The 14,101-nt window shown below is 34.3% G+C and overlaps 3 protein-coding genes across 5 annotated transcripts; 1 reads left to right on the forward strand and 2 right to left on the reverse strand.

Annotated features, from left to right (window-relative positions):
* The first annotated feature begins 456 nt into the window (after positions 1-456).
* Positions 457-1,578, forward strand: LOC105790241 (ethylene-responsive transcription factor 3). Its single transcript, XM_012617738.2, has one exon. The coding sequence runs from the start codon at positions 680-682 to the stop codon at positions 1,355-1,357; it is 678 nt and encodes a 225-aa protein (XP_012473192.1). The 5' UTR covers positions 457-679; the 3' UTR covers positions 1,358-1,578.
* A 912-nt stretch (positions 1,579-2,490) lies between these two features.
* Positions 2,491-6,430, reverse strand: LOC105790240 (phosphatidate cytidylyltransferase 1). 2 transcript variants are annotated; one of them, XM_052634465.1, is made up of 12 exons: positions 6,288-6,430; positions 5,742-5,879; positions 4,994-5,247; positions 4,756-4,907; positions 4,351-4,492; positions 4,053-4,209; positions 3,794-3,841; positions 3,622-3,711; positions 3,341-3,469; positions 3,172-3,228; positions 2,979-3,062; positions 2,491-2,893 (listed from the first exon to the last, which is right to left on the reverse strand). In XM_052634465.1, the coding sequence occupies exons 2-12, from the start codon at positions 5,817-5,819 to the stop codon at positions 2,804-2,806; spliced, it is 1,281 nt and encodes a 426-aa protein (XP_052490425.1). In that variant the 5' UTR covers positions 5,820-5,879; positions 6,288-6,430; the 3' UTR covers positions 2,491-2,803. The 2 variants fall into 2 exon arrangements, 1 of the variants encoding a protein (XP_052490425.1); XR_001132428.2 differs by having other exon boundaries at positions 2,871-2,893; positions 3,158-3,228.
* A 1,833-nt stretch (positions 6,431-8,263) lies between these two features.
* Positions 8,264-13,124, reverse strand: LOC105790242 (hypothetical protein). Of its 2 annotated transcripts, none has more exons than XM_052635227.1 (7): positions 12,440-13,124; positions 11,032-11,410; positions 9,346-10,715; positions 9,144-9,257; positions 8,857-8,963; positions 8,646-8,769; positions 8,264-8,534 (listed from the first exon to the last, which is right to left on the reverse strand). In XM_052635227.1, the coding sequence occupies exons 1-6, from the start codon at positions 12,839-12,841 to the stop codon at positions 8,721-8,723; spliced, it is 2,421 nt and encodes an 806-aa protein (XP_052491187.1). In that variant the 5' UTR covers positions 12,842-13,124; the 3' UTR covers positions 8,264-8,534; positions 8,646-8,720. The 2 variants fall into 2 exon arrangements, with proteins under 2 accessions (XP_052491187.1, XP_052491186.1); XM_052635226.1 differs by having other exon boundaries at positions 8,857-9,011; positions 12,440-13,123.
* Between the last annotated feature and the right edge of the window lie 977 nt (positions 13,125-14,101).

Here is a 14,101-nt window from a genome sequence, read left to right on the forward strand (position 1 = left end):
AAATGTTACCATTGGATAGAACGCATTTTAACTGATCCGCCAAAGAAAACGCACTATGTAGGACGCATTTTATTTTTTCTCTCTAAAAACAACATACATTGAGAAATTTTCAGAAAAAATGACATAGTTACTCAATTTGTTTATTTATTTCAGCATATATAGATAAATTACCTTTAGAATGACTGATTTAATCAACTTTTTTTTAAGTGACCAAATTAATCAAGAAAATTAAAATAATCAAAATATGAACAATACCTATTTAAAATGACTAACTCCATAACTTACCCTGAAATAAAACACAATCCTAATCTAATAAATAAATAAGCAAAGTAAAAATCTTTTTTTTAAAAACCATACTGAAATTAATAGAATTTGTGTAAAAGAGAAGATTATGACATCCTTCTTCCTTCCCTCTTCCATATTTTATTTTTATTTTTTTCATTTTAATCCCTTTTTTTCTTTTCAGTTTCTTAAATATATAAAATTTGGGCCTATCGATCTGATGAGTTTACTTTTTGATCTATATAATTTTTTTAAAAATCTCTAATCTTCTTCATCAAACCCTTTTGTATTGATATAACAATTTTGCTATTCTTTCAGTCTTTGAAATTTAAAAGATCTGATTTTTCATTACCTTTTGGAGAGAATTGGGTGAAGATTTAACTTCCGAATATTTCCGATGAGGAAAGGGAGAGGAGCCGCCGCGGCTGCCGATACAGCGATGAAACCGGCGGTAGAAGCCAACGGATCGGTAAAAGAACAAAGGTACAGAGGTGTTAGGAAAAGACCATGGGGAAGATTTGCAGCGGAGATTAGAGATCCCTTGAAAAAAACTAGGGTTTGGCTAGGGACCTTCGATTCGGCCGAAGAAGCTGCTCGAGCCTACGATGCGGCGGCGATTACCCTCCGTGGAAACAAAGCGAAAACGAATTTCCCTTTTAATTCCTCCGATTTCCCTGCTTTCGGAATAGATCGTCATCATCGTCGGAACAACGAAGGCTTTATCGCCGACGGCCACCGGTTACATCAGACGGGCGGCGATTATGAAGATCCGGAAGTGAACCCGCAGAGACCGGCGAGGAGTAGCATGAGTAGCACGGTGGAGTCGTTTAGTGGTCCGAGACCTACCCAACCACCGCGAAAACCATCAGATTTCGAGGCGGTTTCGACGAGGAAATACCACCCCAAGATGCCGCGGACGGCGCCGGAGGATTGTCGTAGTGACTGTGATTCGTCGTCGTCGGTTTTCGATAACGGGGATGATGATAACGTGTCGTCTTCGCGTCGGAAATTCTTGCCTTTCGATCTCAATTTTCCACCGTTGGATGAAGTCGATGATCTCACGTTATGTCTCTGATCAACGGTAACGATCAATTTATCAAATCCTTATGATTTAAGATGAAATAGTACGATTTCCCTTTGCTATTTATCAAATGATAAAGATCATTGTTGTTTTAGAAATATGATCATGAATTTAGGGTTTTCGATATTCATATCTCAGTCTGATTATCTGATCTTTTTGTATAAAACAATTTGTCTAATTCAATCCCTCAAAACAAAAATGGGTCTTTGATTCTACGATCTATTAATGCATTTCCTTTCAATCTTACTATGAATCTTTCTGCATCAGCAAATCTCATAACTTTCAATTCAAATAAATTTTCCTGCTGTCATTTATAAGAAAATTTAAACATTCAAATTACAAATTTGCTAAACATAATTGATTTTCTGGCAAGGAGAATTTTTTATTTATTGGATTTTTGGTGACTTTAATTACATAATCAAATGATCAAAAAACTAGTTCATCACATATTATCAAATTTTAAGCAGGTTAGAATAGATAAAATTAAGTTTCAAATTAAATTTTTACATGACTTTAAATCAGAATATTACAATACAGAATGTTGGAGTAATTATAAAGTAAAATTAAATTATTGTAAAAAATTTACAATTTAGATATCATAAATGAAATGACGAGGCTTAAAAACTCTCGTATATCTCAAATTACTTTTTATTAAACATAATTGATGAAAAAAATAAACAATTTACAAACACAAAAACCCCAATTGGAAGAGTGCGGTATCTCTTGAGAAAACTGCGATACCTCTCGAGTAGGATCCGATACTTGGGTTAAAAGGTGTTGTACCTCTTGAGAAGGTGTTATACATGTGTGCCTTTTTACATACTAACTTCTTAGCACCGTATCTTTATACTTCTGTGTTTTTCTACACTAAATTTGAAGTACTGCACCTTACCTAACCTAAAAACACTTAAAAATTATTCTTAAAAATTATTTTTCAAGCTTTAAAATGACTTAAAAATATAATATATAAAATTTATCTTAAAAAAAATTTTAGATAAATCACTTTGATATAAAACCATAATTGAACTTGTTTAGATCTAGTATAATCCAAACCTAACACAAACATAAAAAAAACTATTAAGAGTAAAAATCTATGTCAAGTCTTGAAGACAAGAGAGGGTCCAAAATGCAAAGTTTCAACCAAATATCTGTTTTTATGTTCCACTTTTCTCATCACTCAATTTGCATTATGAACATTAATAGGGATCATTCTAATCTTTGGTGCCATAAAACTAAGTTCACTAACAGCTGAAACCTCTGTCTACTTCGCCGGCAACCGAGTCCTTCGTGCTACGTTCGTATGGATCATACAAGAGACCTCCAAAGATCGACTGGCAATCACCCGAGGGAGAAAAAATGTACACTATTCTCCTTCAATCCAAAAAAATTCGAAAAAAAAAAAAAGCTGGAAATCGAAGTGCATTTGTGTAAGAATTTTGTTCAATATAGTTCAACCATTCTCTCCTGCAATATTTGACCTAACTTGGTATATAGAATATTCTGCTCCTCCAAAGTAAGGCTGCGTAATATCTACAAAAACAAACAAACAAATAAAATCGTATTCGGTTGTGTTTCCAAAACTTAAAAGAAATGATGAGAAGATCGATGTGGTTACCTCATTTATAATCATCTCGACCGTATAATCTTGTGGAACAACAAATGACTGATGATAGATGTATGCAAAAACAGCCATTACCATCTGGAAACAGATAAACAGATAAAAAATAGTTCTCGATTCGAGCTTTACACGAAAAGATAAAACACTATAGCTGTTCACTGAAAAATATGTCATACAACTAGTTGCTTGCCTGGCAGTCCATTCTGTCAGTAAATCCTCCATGTCCGGGTATACTATCGCCAAAATCCTGTGTCACCCAAGAAAGGGTTGGCCAAGGAAATCGGAATGGATATGACAAAGTTCATGAATGTTCGGTTTTTTCGATCTCAAACAGAGGAATAACAAACAAAAAGGTGTACCTTAATCTTAAAAGCTCTCTTGAAACCACTTGCAAAGAAGCCTCCAAATGGTGCAATACTCGACGCAAATAAGCTTAGGCATAGAGCATGCCACTGAACTGGTAAAATTGCTACTTCTTTCCATGGCAGCTGCAACATATTAGTAAAAGTGTAAAATACGGAACTGATCGTATTTTGCTGGACAGATTAATATATAAATAAAGCTAGCAAATGCCGAGTAAGAGATATTTATAGAGCAGAGTTCAAATTGAATAAAATTCTCCCATTTCTCAATCCCTCACCACCCATCGAGAAAGCCATCCTGGCAAAGGATAATACTCTGGCTTAAAAAGTGGACCAGGATCGCATAGAAGCCAACCAGTTGATAAATCCTGCATGCATTTCAGTCATATGAGCATTGTCACAATAGCGTCACTTTTTTTTAGAAGGTGAATGCATTGCAGAATGAGTTACCTTCCTTGGACATGTCAGCCACTGAAAATGACCAAAGACATTTGCAAGCTGCATAAAAAGATGCAAAGAAATTATGTTCACGATCATGCATAATGGTTACCCCCCGCGGTGATCAAAGTATTAGAAAAACTCACCTCACAGAATCAAACTAATATTGACGGCACAAAAGAAACATGAATAAGGCATCTCTATAGTTTCAAGTCTATCCCAAAAGGAAAAAAGTTGAAGACTGAGTCAAGCACAGTGTAAAATTTCTTACCACAAATGCCGAGATTGTTGTTACAACTGATGCACCGATAAAACCCTCCCATGTTTTCTTAGGAGATAGCTTGATCAAAGGAGTTTTGCCGAAAAAGAAACCGAAGAAATAAGCAGCAACATCATTGACAGCAATTAGTGATGCCGGGAGAAGGAACCTGCATAAATCCAAGACTTGTTTCGATTTCAGTAACAGGAAAAGAGTAAATGATAAAAACAATTTAATGTTATTTATTGGACTGTAATAAATAAAAAGTACCGAAGCTGCTAAAGACTAACTAATTAGGCTCGCATGTTACCAGAAGATGCCTTCGAAAATGTTGGCTACGGTAAATGCAGACTGAGTGAAGACAACGATGAGAATCATGTGTGTCCATGCAAACTGCCCGAATTGATATTTATACATCTTCTTCTTTAGTGTAAGAATGAACCACATGACACCTGAGTACGAAACAATATTGGACTAATAAGGGAATGCAAATAAAAACAACTTAATATTATTATGAACCAACTCAAATTCCAGAACAAAAATAATAATAAACTGACATGGAACTTAATGTTCTAGACAACCGAACAAGTTAATCAACTCCATCATAATTGAGAAAAAGCAATGAATGCAAGATGATTAAGATTAAATATTTGTTCATGGGCTTATATAATGTGTGTATGCCTCGGTTATTTTCAAAAGCAATATAATTACGAACCTGCTATGTATAAGAAATAACAAATAACCATCTGATACTTGATGAGCTTACTAACAAGCTTGTAGAAAATTTTGTCCGAAGTTACTGTGTTCACGAGCTGGTGACTGAGAATGCGACCATATACAAACAGCATAGCTGTGAAGTAAAAGTGCCTACAAGGACATAAAGTTCCCCCAGAATATCAATCCATCTGAGGTGCTATACCACAGAATCGAATTTGCATTGTAAGTATTCTTACCAATTCAAGATCCTAAACCCCGGCAAGCGTTTATCTTCATGAGCTCTTCTGAGTAGATTGAAGAGTTCACTTGCCATGAATATTTGGATAACAACAACCATTGCCAAAATATAAAGGTGCCCCATATAGATAATCAAAAGGAAGCCCCCCAGCATCCACAGAGATGAACATGCACGAATCCACATCGATTTATATTTGTCGTGATCATTGATAAGCAAATGATTCCCATTTGTTTTGCTCATCTCAAAATTAAACTGACATCAAAGAACATAGTCGCACTTTCACCATTTGATGATAAAAGGAAAAAAAGAAAAAAGGGATCTCATCACTTAACAGAACAAATGGCATATCAAGTGAGCACGTCCAAATCGAACTATAAAGGGCAAGTTGCAAAAAAGGAATAAACCTTTCATTGCTACTGTGTAACTTATCTTGTTACCCGGACATTTCATTTTCTCTAAAGTTCACCTATTAAACAACTACATATATTTGGACACGGGTATGTGAGTAACATACTCTCCAAATATCAAAATCGAGCTCAAGGTCTTAAAGAATCAACAATAAGTGTTGGGTGCAACGATCATTGCACTATCAGGAAAGAACTCAATTTCGAGACGAGATCGTTGGCAGGTGCAACGACGAACCCAAAAGCACCACGAAAAATGCTTTAATTATACCAAAATAAAAATAAAAATCAACTGTCCCAGAACACTTGAATTATATTTATGTACGTGTAAATAATACAGACCTCATTGGAACGTCGCCGGTGCCGAAATCGGGCGGAAGTAGGCGTAGATGGTGCACTAGAACCATGATCCTTTTGCATTGCTCTTATTATTATACCGCTAATCTAATAAACTTTGAGACAACATAAACACACCCCTCCCTGCACCAATAAAACAGTTTCTTCTTATCACAAACAAAGAAATTCAAGCAAATGATGAAATTTTAGTCAATGCTATCACGCATTAATCGCCTAAGGGGTAACCCATTTTTTTAATTTTCGCTTATTTGTTAGATTTCCTCTTAGAACATACAATTTTTACCCTAAAATAAAAAGTTTGAAAACGTTTTTTCCTTCTTAAAAAAGAAAATTTCAATTTACATTCTTTGTTCTATCTGTATTTTTTTCGTACATCTAAAGGAACCCAAAACTGTAATACTTAAATTTGACATTCTCCATAAAAAATGGAGAATGTGAAAAAATAAAAACAAAAATGTTAACAATGGGAAAAATATCCATGCAAATCTACTGCCATAGTTATAATGAGGAAAGGAGAAATGGTGAGCTTACAGTTCCGAATCCGAAAAGTTTTAAACGTCCTTTGAATGCAAAACTCATAAACGGTGAACGACCGAATTGATGTGAAAAAAAAAAAAGGGAATAAAACATAAAATGAAAGATTGAAGAGGAGAATGAAGGATCAAATTGTCGGCTTCTACCGATTCTTAGGAAACAAACAGAAAGTGAAGACTGAAGAACATGAAAAAACTCTTCCTTGGAATTCCCAGAATCTGCCACGTAGGCTCCTTTGAGAATTAATTGTATATAATTGCCACGTGGAATCAAATGTGAATATGATAAATAGTTTTTTTGCCCTTTTGCCGGTAAATCCGATAGATAACAAGGCTAAATTAATCATACGTGTCAAAAAGAAAAAAGTTAATTAACAAATGGGTCTATTTTTTTTTGAAAAAAATTAGAAAAATAGACCGTTTTTTTAGAGATTGTGAAAGCATGTCTAGTTCGATGTATCTAGTTGGGCGCGCTTTTTAGACAGTTGGTAAGAAAACTCGTCCAGCTGAGCGAGTTTTCTATTGACATGTTAAGAAAAGCGTACCCAGCTAGACGCGTTTTCTTTTCAACTGGACGTATTTTTCTTGACATGTCAATAAAAAACTCGCTCAGTTGGACAAACTTTCACATTCTCTCTTCAAAAAACAGTTTATTTTCCTAAATTTTTGAAAAACTAACCTATTTGACAAATTAACAATTTTTTTTTAATACATACAACAAATTTAGCCAAATAATAAAAGGATGTGCTTGAGTTAAAAAAAAAAACGCATTCCATTGAGTTAAAATTAATATGAAAGCCTTAAACTAAAATTATTTTTGAATTTTTAAATTGATTTGCCTTTTGATGTGAATTTAATTGAAATAGTTTATGAAATAAAATAAAATAATGTTTTTACAAGTAAAATAATATATATATATTTTTAAATTCTTTTGAAAGTGCTTAATTATGCTACATATTTAATTACGTTTTGAAAATTTTGAGTATTGTTTTAAATTTTATGTTGATTTTAAAGTGTATATAATTTTCCTTTCATTAATAAAAATTAACTATTAAAAAGTCAAAGATTTTTATGAGTTAAAATTATAAATCAAAGGTTTTTGTTTAACAATTTAATGGTTTTAATAGTTAAAATTTGGATAAAATGTAATACTTCAATATTAAAATCAAAGGCGATTGTCAATTTAAAATTTGTATAATATTAGTTAGGAAAAAGGGTTTAATAGTGAATTTGACAAAATAATTATAATAAAATAATATTAAATTCCCAAAAGAATATTAAAATTAATTAAAAAGTGTATCATTGAATTTATAAATTTTATATAAAATATTATTTCAATAAAAACAATTTTTTCTATAATTGAAATTGTCAGTGATTGAACTCTAATCTATAGAAATATATATGAAAATATTTTAAATTGAATTTTAGCCATCAAATGAAACTCAAGTGATTCCACTTGCAAACTTAATTAAGCTTTTTATCTTAATATTTTTATATTATAAAATTACATATTTATATTCATAAAAGAGTTTAATTATAAATGAGATCAAACTTAAATACGGACAAGTTTAATCAAATTCAATTCAATTTGAGTATAAAAATTAATAAATACACTCAATTGAACTCAAGCTTAAATAATTTAATTATGTCTCAAACTAAACTCAAATTTAAAATTAATGTTCAAATTAAGCTCGAACTGAATACAAAATCTTAAGTCAAGTTAGAGGCTGAAATTACCACCATTTAAACAACTCTACTCGATTATACCCTTAATCTAATCCTTGGTAAAAAGAAAATTACCAAATTACCATGGTTGCATCAAAGTCACATGTCCATTTTATTGCTCAATTAATAAAAATAATATTAAAAAATTGTCTTTCTAATATCAGTTTTCATTTCCAAAAACAAAACTAGGATCAAATTTCTGAGCTGAATGAATAGTTTAATCTATAAACAAGTCTAATCGATTTGAGATTTTAATTTAAGCATTTGGTCACATAAACCCAAAAATGATTTCATATAAAAGAAAATGTGGGGAAATGTTCTAAAAAGTTGAAACAGGCTCATTACAATAGTTGAAACAAATTAGAAAAGGCACTAAGAAATCGACTTAAATTGCTAACCAAACTATGATACACAAAGTAGTTCTAGGACTATGCCTACATGTACAATACAAGGCAAAATAGCAAGTAATAATGATCCTCAGATGTGTACAACAGGTCCAAGCTGCAAACCTTTTCTATACCTGTATTCAGCACAAAAGGTTACAATTCCGGAAAATTTATCAGGAAAAGAAATGGTTCAGGGTAATATTAGAAAACCGAAAACAAAATCGAGATGTTGTTACTATGTTTACCCAATCTGAGTAGCGGATATAATTTGCCAAGGCAACGAGTCATGGCATGGTGGGTAAAGTGGGTGCATAATTGTATTAACTTGATATAGACTGAAAGCTTCCATTGAATTCATCATAAAGCCATCTGCAGAATGAATAGTTCCATCATTAGTCGAAATCCGATCTGTCGTGTGCTTAACACATGCTAAATTTATCAATCAAAAAGACATACCTGCATAAGAAAATTGCCTTTGATCTTTCATTTGCTTCAATTCCTAACTGACTTCGTCTTTCACTTTCTTCTTTGAATTTATCAGCAGGAAGAACTTCACACGGGCACTGGATCGCGCTTGCCATTACAGTGCTATCGTTATTAGATTCATAAACCTACAGATAATAACAGAAGCAACAATTGGCAAACCACCAGATTTTACTTGCTACTATGACAGTCATCATGTATAGACAACAGATAGAACAATAGTAAGAGAACAGTTTGAGTAAACATGCATGAAGGATTACCTCACTGATTTCAGGAGGACATGGATGTGCAACACCCTCCGGTAAATCACTAGGAAAGTAGCACCTTTTGACAACCACCCACTTTGACCCTGTTTTAGCATCCTCCCACATTGCCTGCAGTGAAGATCCAAAATTATAAATTTGTTTTTTACGGGACACTGGAATCAGTAATCTTGATATAAATTTTTTCAAACATGCTCACCTGAAGCTTAGATGGTATCAGTTTATCCTGGCCAGAATGAACAAGAGCATGATCGTGAACTTTATAAATTATGCCATCAATGCAACAATACTGGTAAAATTTTTTCCCATCCACAACTTGAAGTATGTCACCAGCCCATTCCACAGCACGCAAACCATCAGAAGAAAACTCCAGATGCCTTGAAATCTCAGTATTAGCTCCAGAATTTCCAGAAGGATTAACTTGTGCAGCTACAGCATCTTGTTCACTTTGATTAATCTGTTTAATGCAGTCAATATCTCCTTTCGAACAATCTTTCTCCATATCTTTAACTCCGGAACTTTCAACATGGCAATTATTTGAAGGGACTTCAGCAAAGTTTTGCTGCCCTGTTTGGATATCTTTAGAGTTATCTGAAGGCTGAGAATGATCTGCCTTCTTGCAGATTGTGTTATCTGATGTATCAGCAGGTTCTGATGTTGATGTAGGATCTTTTCTTTCTTCATGATTAGATGATTCAGTCATTTGAGAATGTTCTTCAGGTCTCTCATTTACGGTGCCAACAGAAGGCAAATCACATACAGCCTCCAAAGGTTTCGTCAAGTTCTCTTTTGGAACCTTAGAACCAGATGCTGACTCAACAGAGTTGCTGTCAACTGCAGTGGCCATAGCCAGAGTCTGTGATGCGGAGCTTCCATTTGCAGTTACCTTCTCATGATTGACAGTTGAACCCAGATTTTCCATTTTCTTCTCTGAAGATGACTGAGGTTCAGCTGTGCTAGAAGGCACTTTGGATACATTGATACTTCTCATGACACGACCATATTTAGGGGGCAAAGGCTTGCCATTGCAAAATGACAAGCATCTAGCACAGTGCCACTCACCTCTAGGGATTGCCTTCTGATTGTTTGACTGCAAACATTTCAAGTGAAATCCTTTCTCACATGCATCACAAATCAGCACAGTTTCCACGTCATTAATGGTAACTTTGCACGTTTGGCAAGTCAAAGCCTTATTCATATACTCTCTAGAAGGAGGAGTCCAAGTTGGATGAGCAGGAAGCTTCGGTTGTAACAGCTTTTGAACAATTCGAGCAATTTCATTGTGATTATTAATAAATGGAGGAGCTTGTGTAAAGTTTGCACCTTGCACTGGCTGGTGCACACTAGGAAAAGTTCCAGGTGCAGTTTGAGTAATGAATGGTCTAAAGGTTTGATCTCTCACTGCTTGATTATTCATCTGGGCTGTAGTCAAACCAGAACTTCCTTCAACCTTTATTGGATTATGAGTCAAAACCTTGTTCTCTTGCCCGGATTTAGCTAACCCTGCAGATTGAGCTTGTATGGACCAAGTGGGAGCATTCGCAGGTGGATGGCTTGCCGAAGAATTAACTGAAACAGACAATATTTGCAATAAAGATGCAGAAATGTTTAACAGAACCGAATAAGGGAGAGAATAGTAATAACATAGTAGCAGAACATTTGGGTAAAGGAAGCATTGATCATCCAATAATTCATCATAGAACACCATTGCAAGTCAAGGAAGCCATCCCCACCCCACCCCGCCCATGGAAAAAGTAAGTAGACCATATTATCTAATCTCTAGATGGTACTAAATACAAAGCTCAAAAATTCCAATTGATATGTACAAAGCGCTTCAATTTTATTTGCTGATAAGGGACAGAGACCTGGCTGAAGAGAGAATTACCTGGCATTTGGGAAACATAAGAAGCCGCATTTGATCCTCCATCCAACTTAATTTGTGGTCTCTCAACCCTGGGATATGCAAATGAAGACGAATCCCTTCCAAGATGGCCACTTGGTAATCCAGTGGACATTGTTGGCATTTTTACATCGCTGGTGGGCAATTGATGCTGTAAGGGAGCTGAACCTGCTGCTGCAACATGAGCAGGTGGCAAAGAAACTGGGATGCCACCAGAAGATACGGCTGGGTGAATCGGTTGATCTGATGGCAAAAGGCGAGCTGCATGTAATGCTCCACGGTTTTCAGCTGATCCACCAATATTCGTTTGCAAAGGCTGAGATGTATATGTACCAGGTGTAGTGAATTTCTTAGGTTCTTCCATCTGGAAAAGCATTAAGGTAATCAAACACTCAGATTCCAATATAATACTATGGCATGACCTTTTCAATCGTTTAACATGCCCAGAAAATGTGTGCTTTAAATTAAATCAAGCCATATCTGCATAAACAGCTGAAAAGCTTGGCAGCACATAGATCATGGAAGGAAGCATTTGATACCAAAAATTTAATATTACATTAATAAATATCATGAGAATGCTACAAAATTATGGAACTAAAGGATGAGTCCTTTAGATAGCATGATTGGTATACTATTCTTTGCCATTGCCACCCTTTAAGACAACATATCTATGTTATTCCGATTTAATTTCCTTTGAAGTACTTGTGTTCGACACATATTTAGACATGAGTATGAACAGATACGATCCTCCAGATATATGAAAATATTTAAAAAAAAAATTTGAACATACTCACGTCAAACACATACCTATATTGAGTATTAACACTCACACCCAAGTCTAAGTAGTACAACAACCTGTGAATCAAATGCATCTTTCAATCCATAAACAACGACCACCTTAAGCCATGTCTATCTTATGGTGCTCAAAACCATGAACCCATAAATAAACAACTATGCCACAAAAAATATCAGACTGAAAATGACAAAATCCTGCTAGCAGTAACTAAAATCATTATATTCCTTTTTTTTCTTATGAGCAATTTAAACCAAATTAAGCTTTTCACAGCTACACACACAGCCCTTAATCCACCAAAATTCACTTTAAAAACCGAGAAGAAAATCAAATTATACAATAGATTGAGAACTTTAACTTTCGCAATTATACGGAAAACTGAATTTCAGGACAATTTCTCATATAAATTGCACCAAAGAAAAACAAAATTAACGCCTGCCCTAAATACTTCTTGACCAATATAAAATCAAATCAATCAAAAAATGAAAATGACCACACAAATCCAAATGTACCCATAATTCCAGACCAAACAAAAAACAAAATTAATGAAAAATTCATTAAAAGAATAAAAAATAATAATACAATTAAGACATTTTTTACCTTCATTTTGGCGAACAAAACCTTCTGAGAAATCGACATTCCCATATCCCTAAACCCTAATCTCTGCTCCTTGAGGTTGGAATTAAGCCCCAACTCTTCAATCACATTCCCTATTGCATCCCTCCCAACAATATCCTTAGGTGCCATCTCCCCGCACATTTCCGCCAACGTCTCACGCGCCTCCGCCATCAACGACATCTCCGCCGACGTAGGATTCTTACCTCCCCTCATCTTCCCCATCGTTGACAACACCAGCACAATCTCCGCTACCCTCTTTAGTCCCCCACCGCACCGCTGCTTCTTGGACGCAGAAACTGCCCCGTTTTCGACCCCACGTTTCTCCCCCACCGCAGGAGAAGGCTCAAACGCTGCGTTTTCGTCGACACCCACCTCGGGATCCATTACAAAACAAAGCCAATCTAGAAAAAAACGTCGTCTTCTAAGAAGAGGGACTGAAACCAGAGCGAGAGCGAGAGAGAGGGAGAAATAAAGATCCGAGTGGGAATTAAGAAATTATAAAACTAAAAAATTAAAAAAAAATCAGGGAACTTTTGGCGGGTAAATTGGGGGAAAGAGAGAGAAATTTTTAAAATAAATTTTTACTTTGTCAAAGCAGGGATCAGAGTAAGGATTGAATGAACGAAGGGATTTTGTGAGAGCGTCGAATGACGAAAAAGATAAAAAAGATGGTTTATTTAGGGGAGTTTTTGTAATTTAAACATGAACCGGGCGGTTTGCTCAAATCGAACCGGATATTATAATTTGGGGATTTTGAGGTGAATCTAGGGTTTCTGGAGTTTTTACAACGTGAGGTGAAGGCTTTGTGGTTATGGGGGAAGTGAGCAATGAAAAGTAGCCACGTCAGCAAAATAGAAAAAACAAGTAAAAATCTAGATTATATGGCACCACTAAGGTAACCATAAAATTTTCGTTAAATTAAATTTAAGGGCACTAAACTATTTGTAAGTTTATATTTTAGTTATTTATTTTTAAAAAGTTACAAAATGGTCAGTAAACTATGACATTCTCTATTTGCACCATCTGCACAAATTGAAAGTTTTTTTTCCCTTCTCTTTTACAGTTCATTTTTTGTTTCATGAAACAGTTTTGAACATCTCGAATTTTTGAACAAAAATCCAAATAGTTTTCTTCTCTCATCTTCCACCATACCAATCTTCAAATCATCGCTTAAAGCTCTCTAGCCGAACTTTGAAAAAAAAAACTTAACAGTCTATGAATTAAATGAAAACTTTTAAATAGTTTAGTAACTTAAATGAAAACTTTTGAATAATTCAGTGACTATTTTGTAACTTTTTAAAATTGAGTGACCAAAATGTAAACTTACTAATAGTTTGATGACCTTAAGTGTAATTTACCATAAAAATTTTATCCCTCGTTCCTATTATATATTAGATAGATTACAATACACCCACAATGTAAGTGAAAAATAAATTTATGCAAAACCTTATATAACTACTAAATGAGACTTTAGTTGTATGATAAAATCAACTTCCTACTACGTAATTATATTTTTACCATTACTTACGTGTTGATACCAGATTTATTTATAAATAGTTATTTAAAATAAATTTGTTGATGTTTAGATTTACCTTTTAAAGATCTTTTCAAATATTATATATAAAAGTATTTTTAAAAATCAGA

The sequence above is a fragment of the Gossypium raimondii genome, chromosome 8, assembly GCF_025698545.1.
Source record: "Gossypium raimondii isolate GPD5lz chromosome 8, ASM2569854v1, whole genome shotgun sequence".
Classification (NCBI taxonomy): Eukaryota; Viridiplantae; Streptophyta; class Magnoliopsida; order Malvales; family Malvaceae; genus Gossypium; species Gossypium raimondii.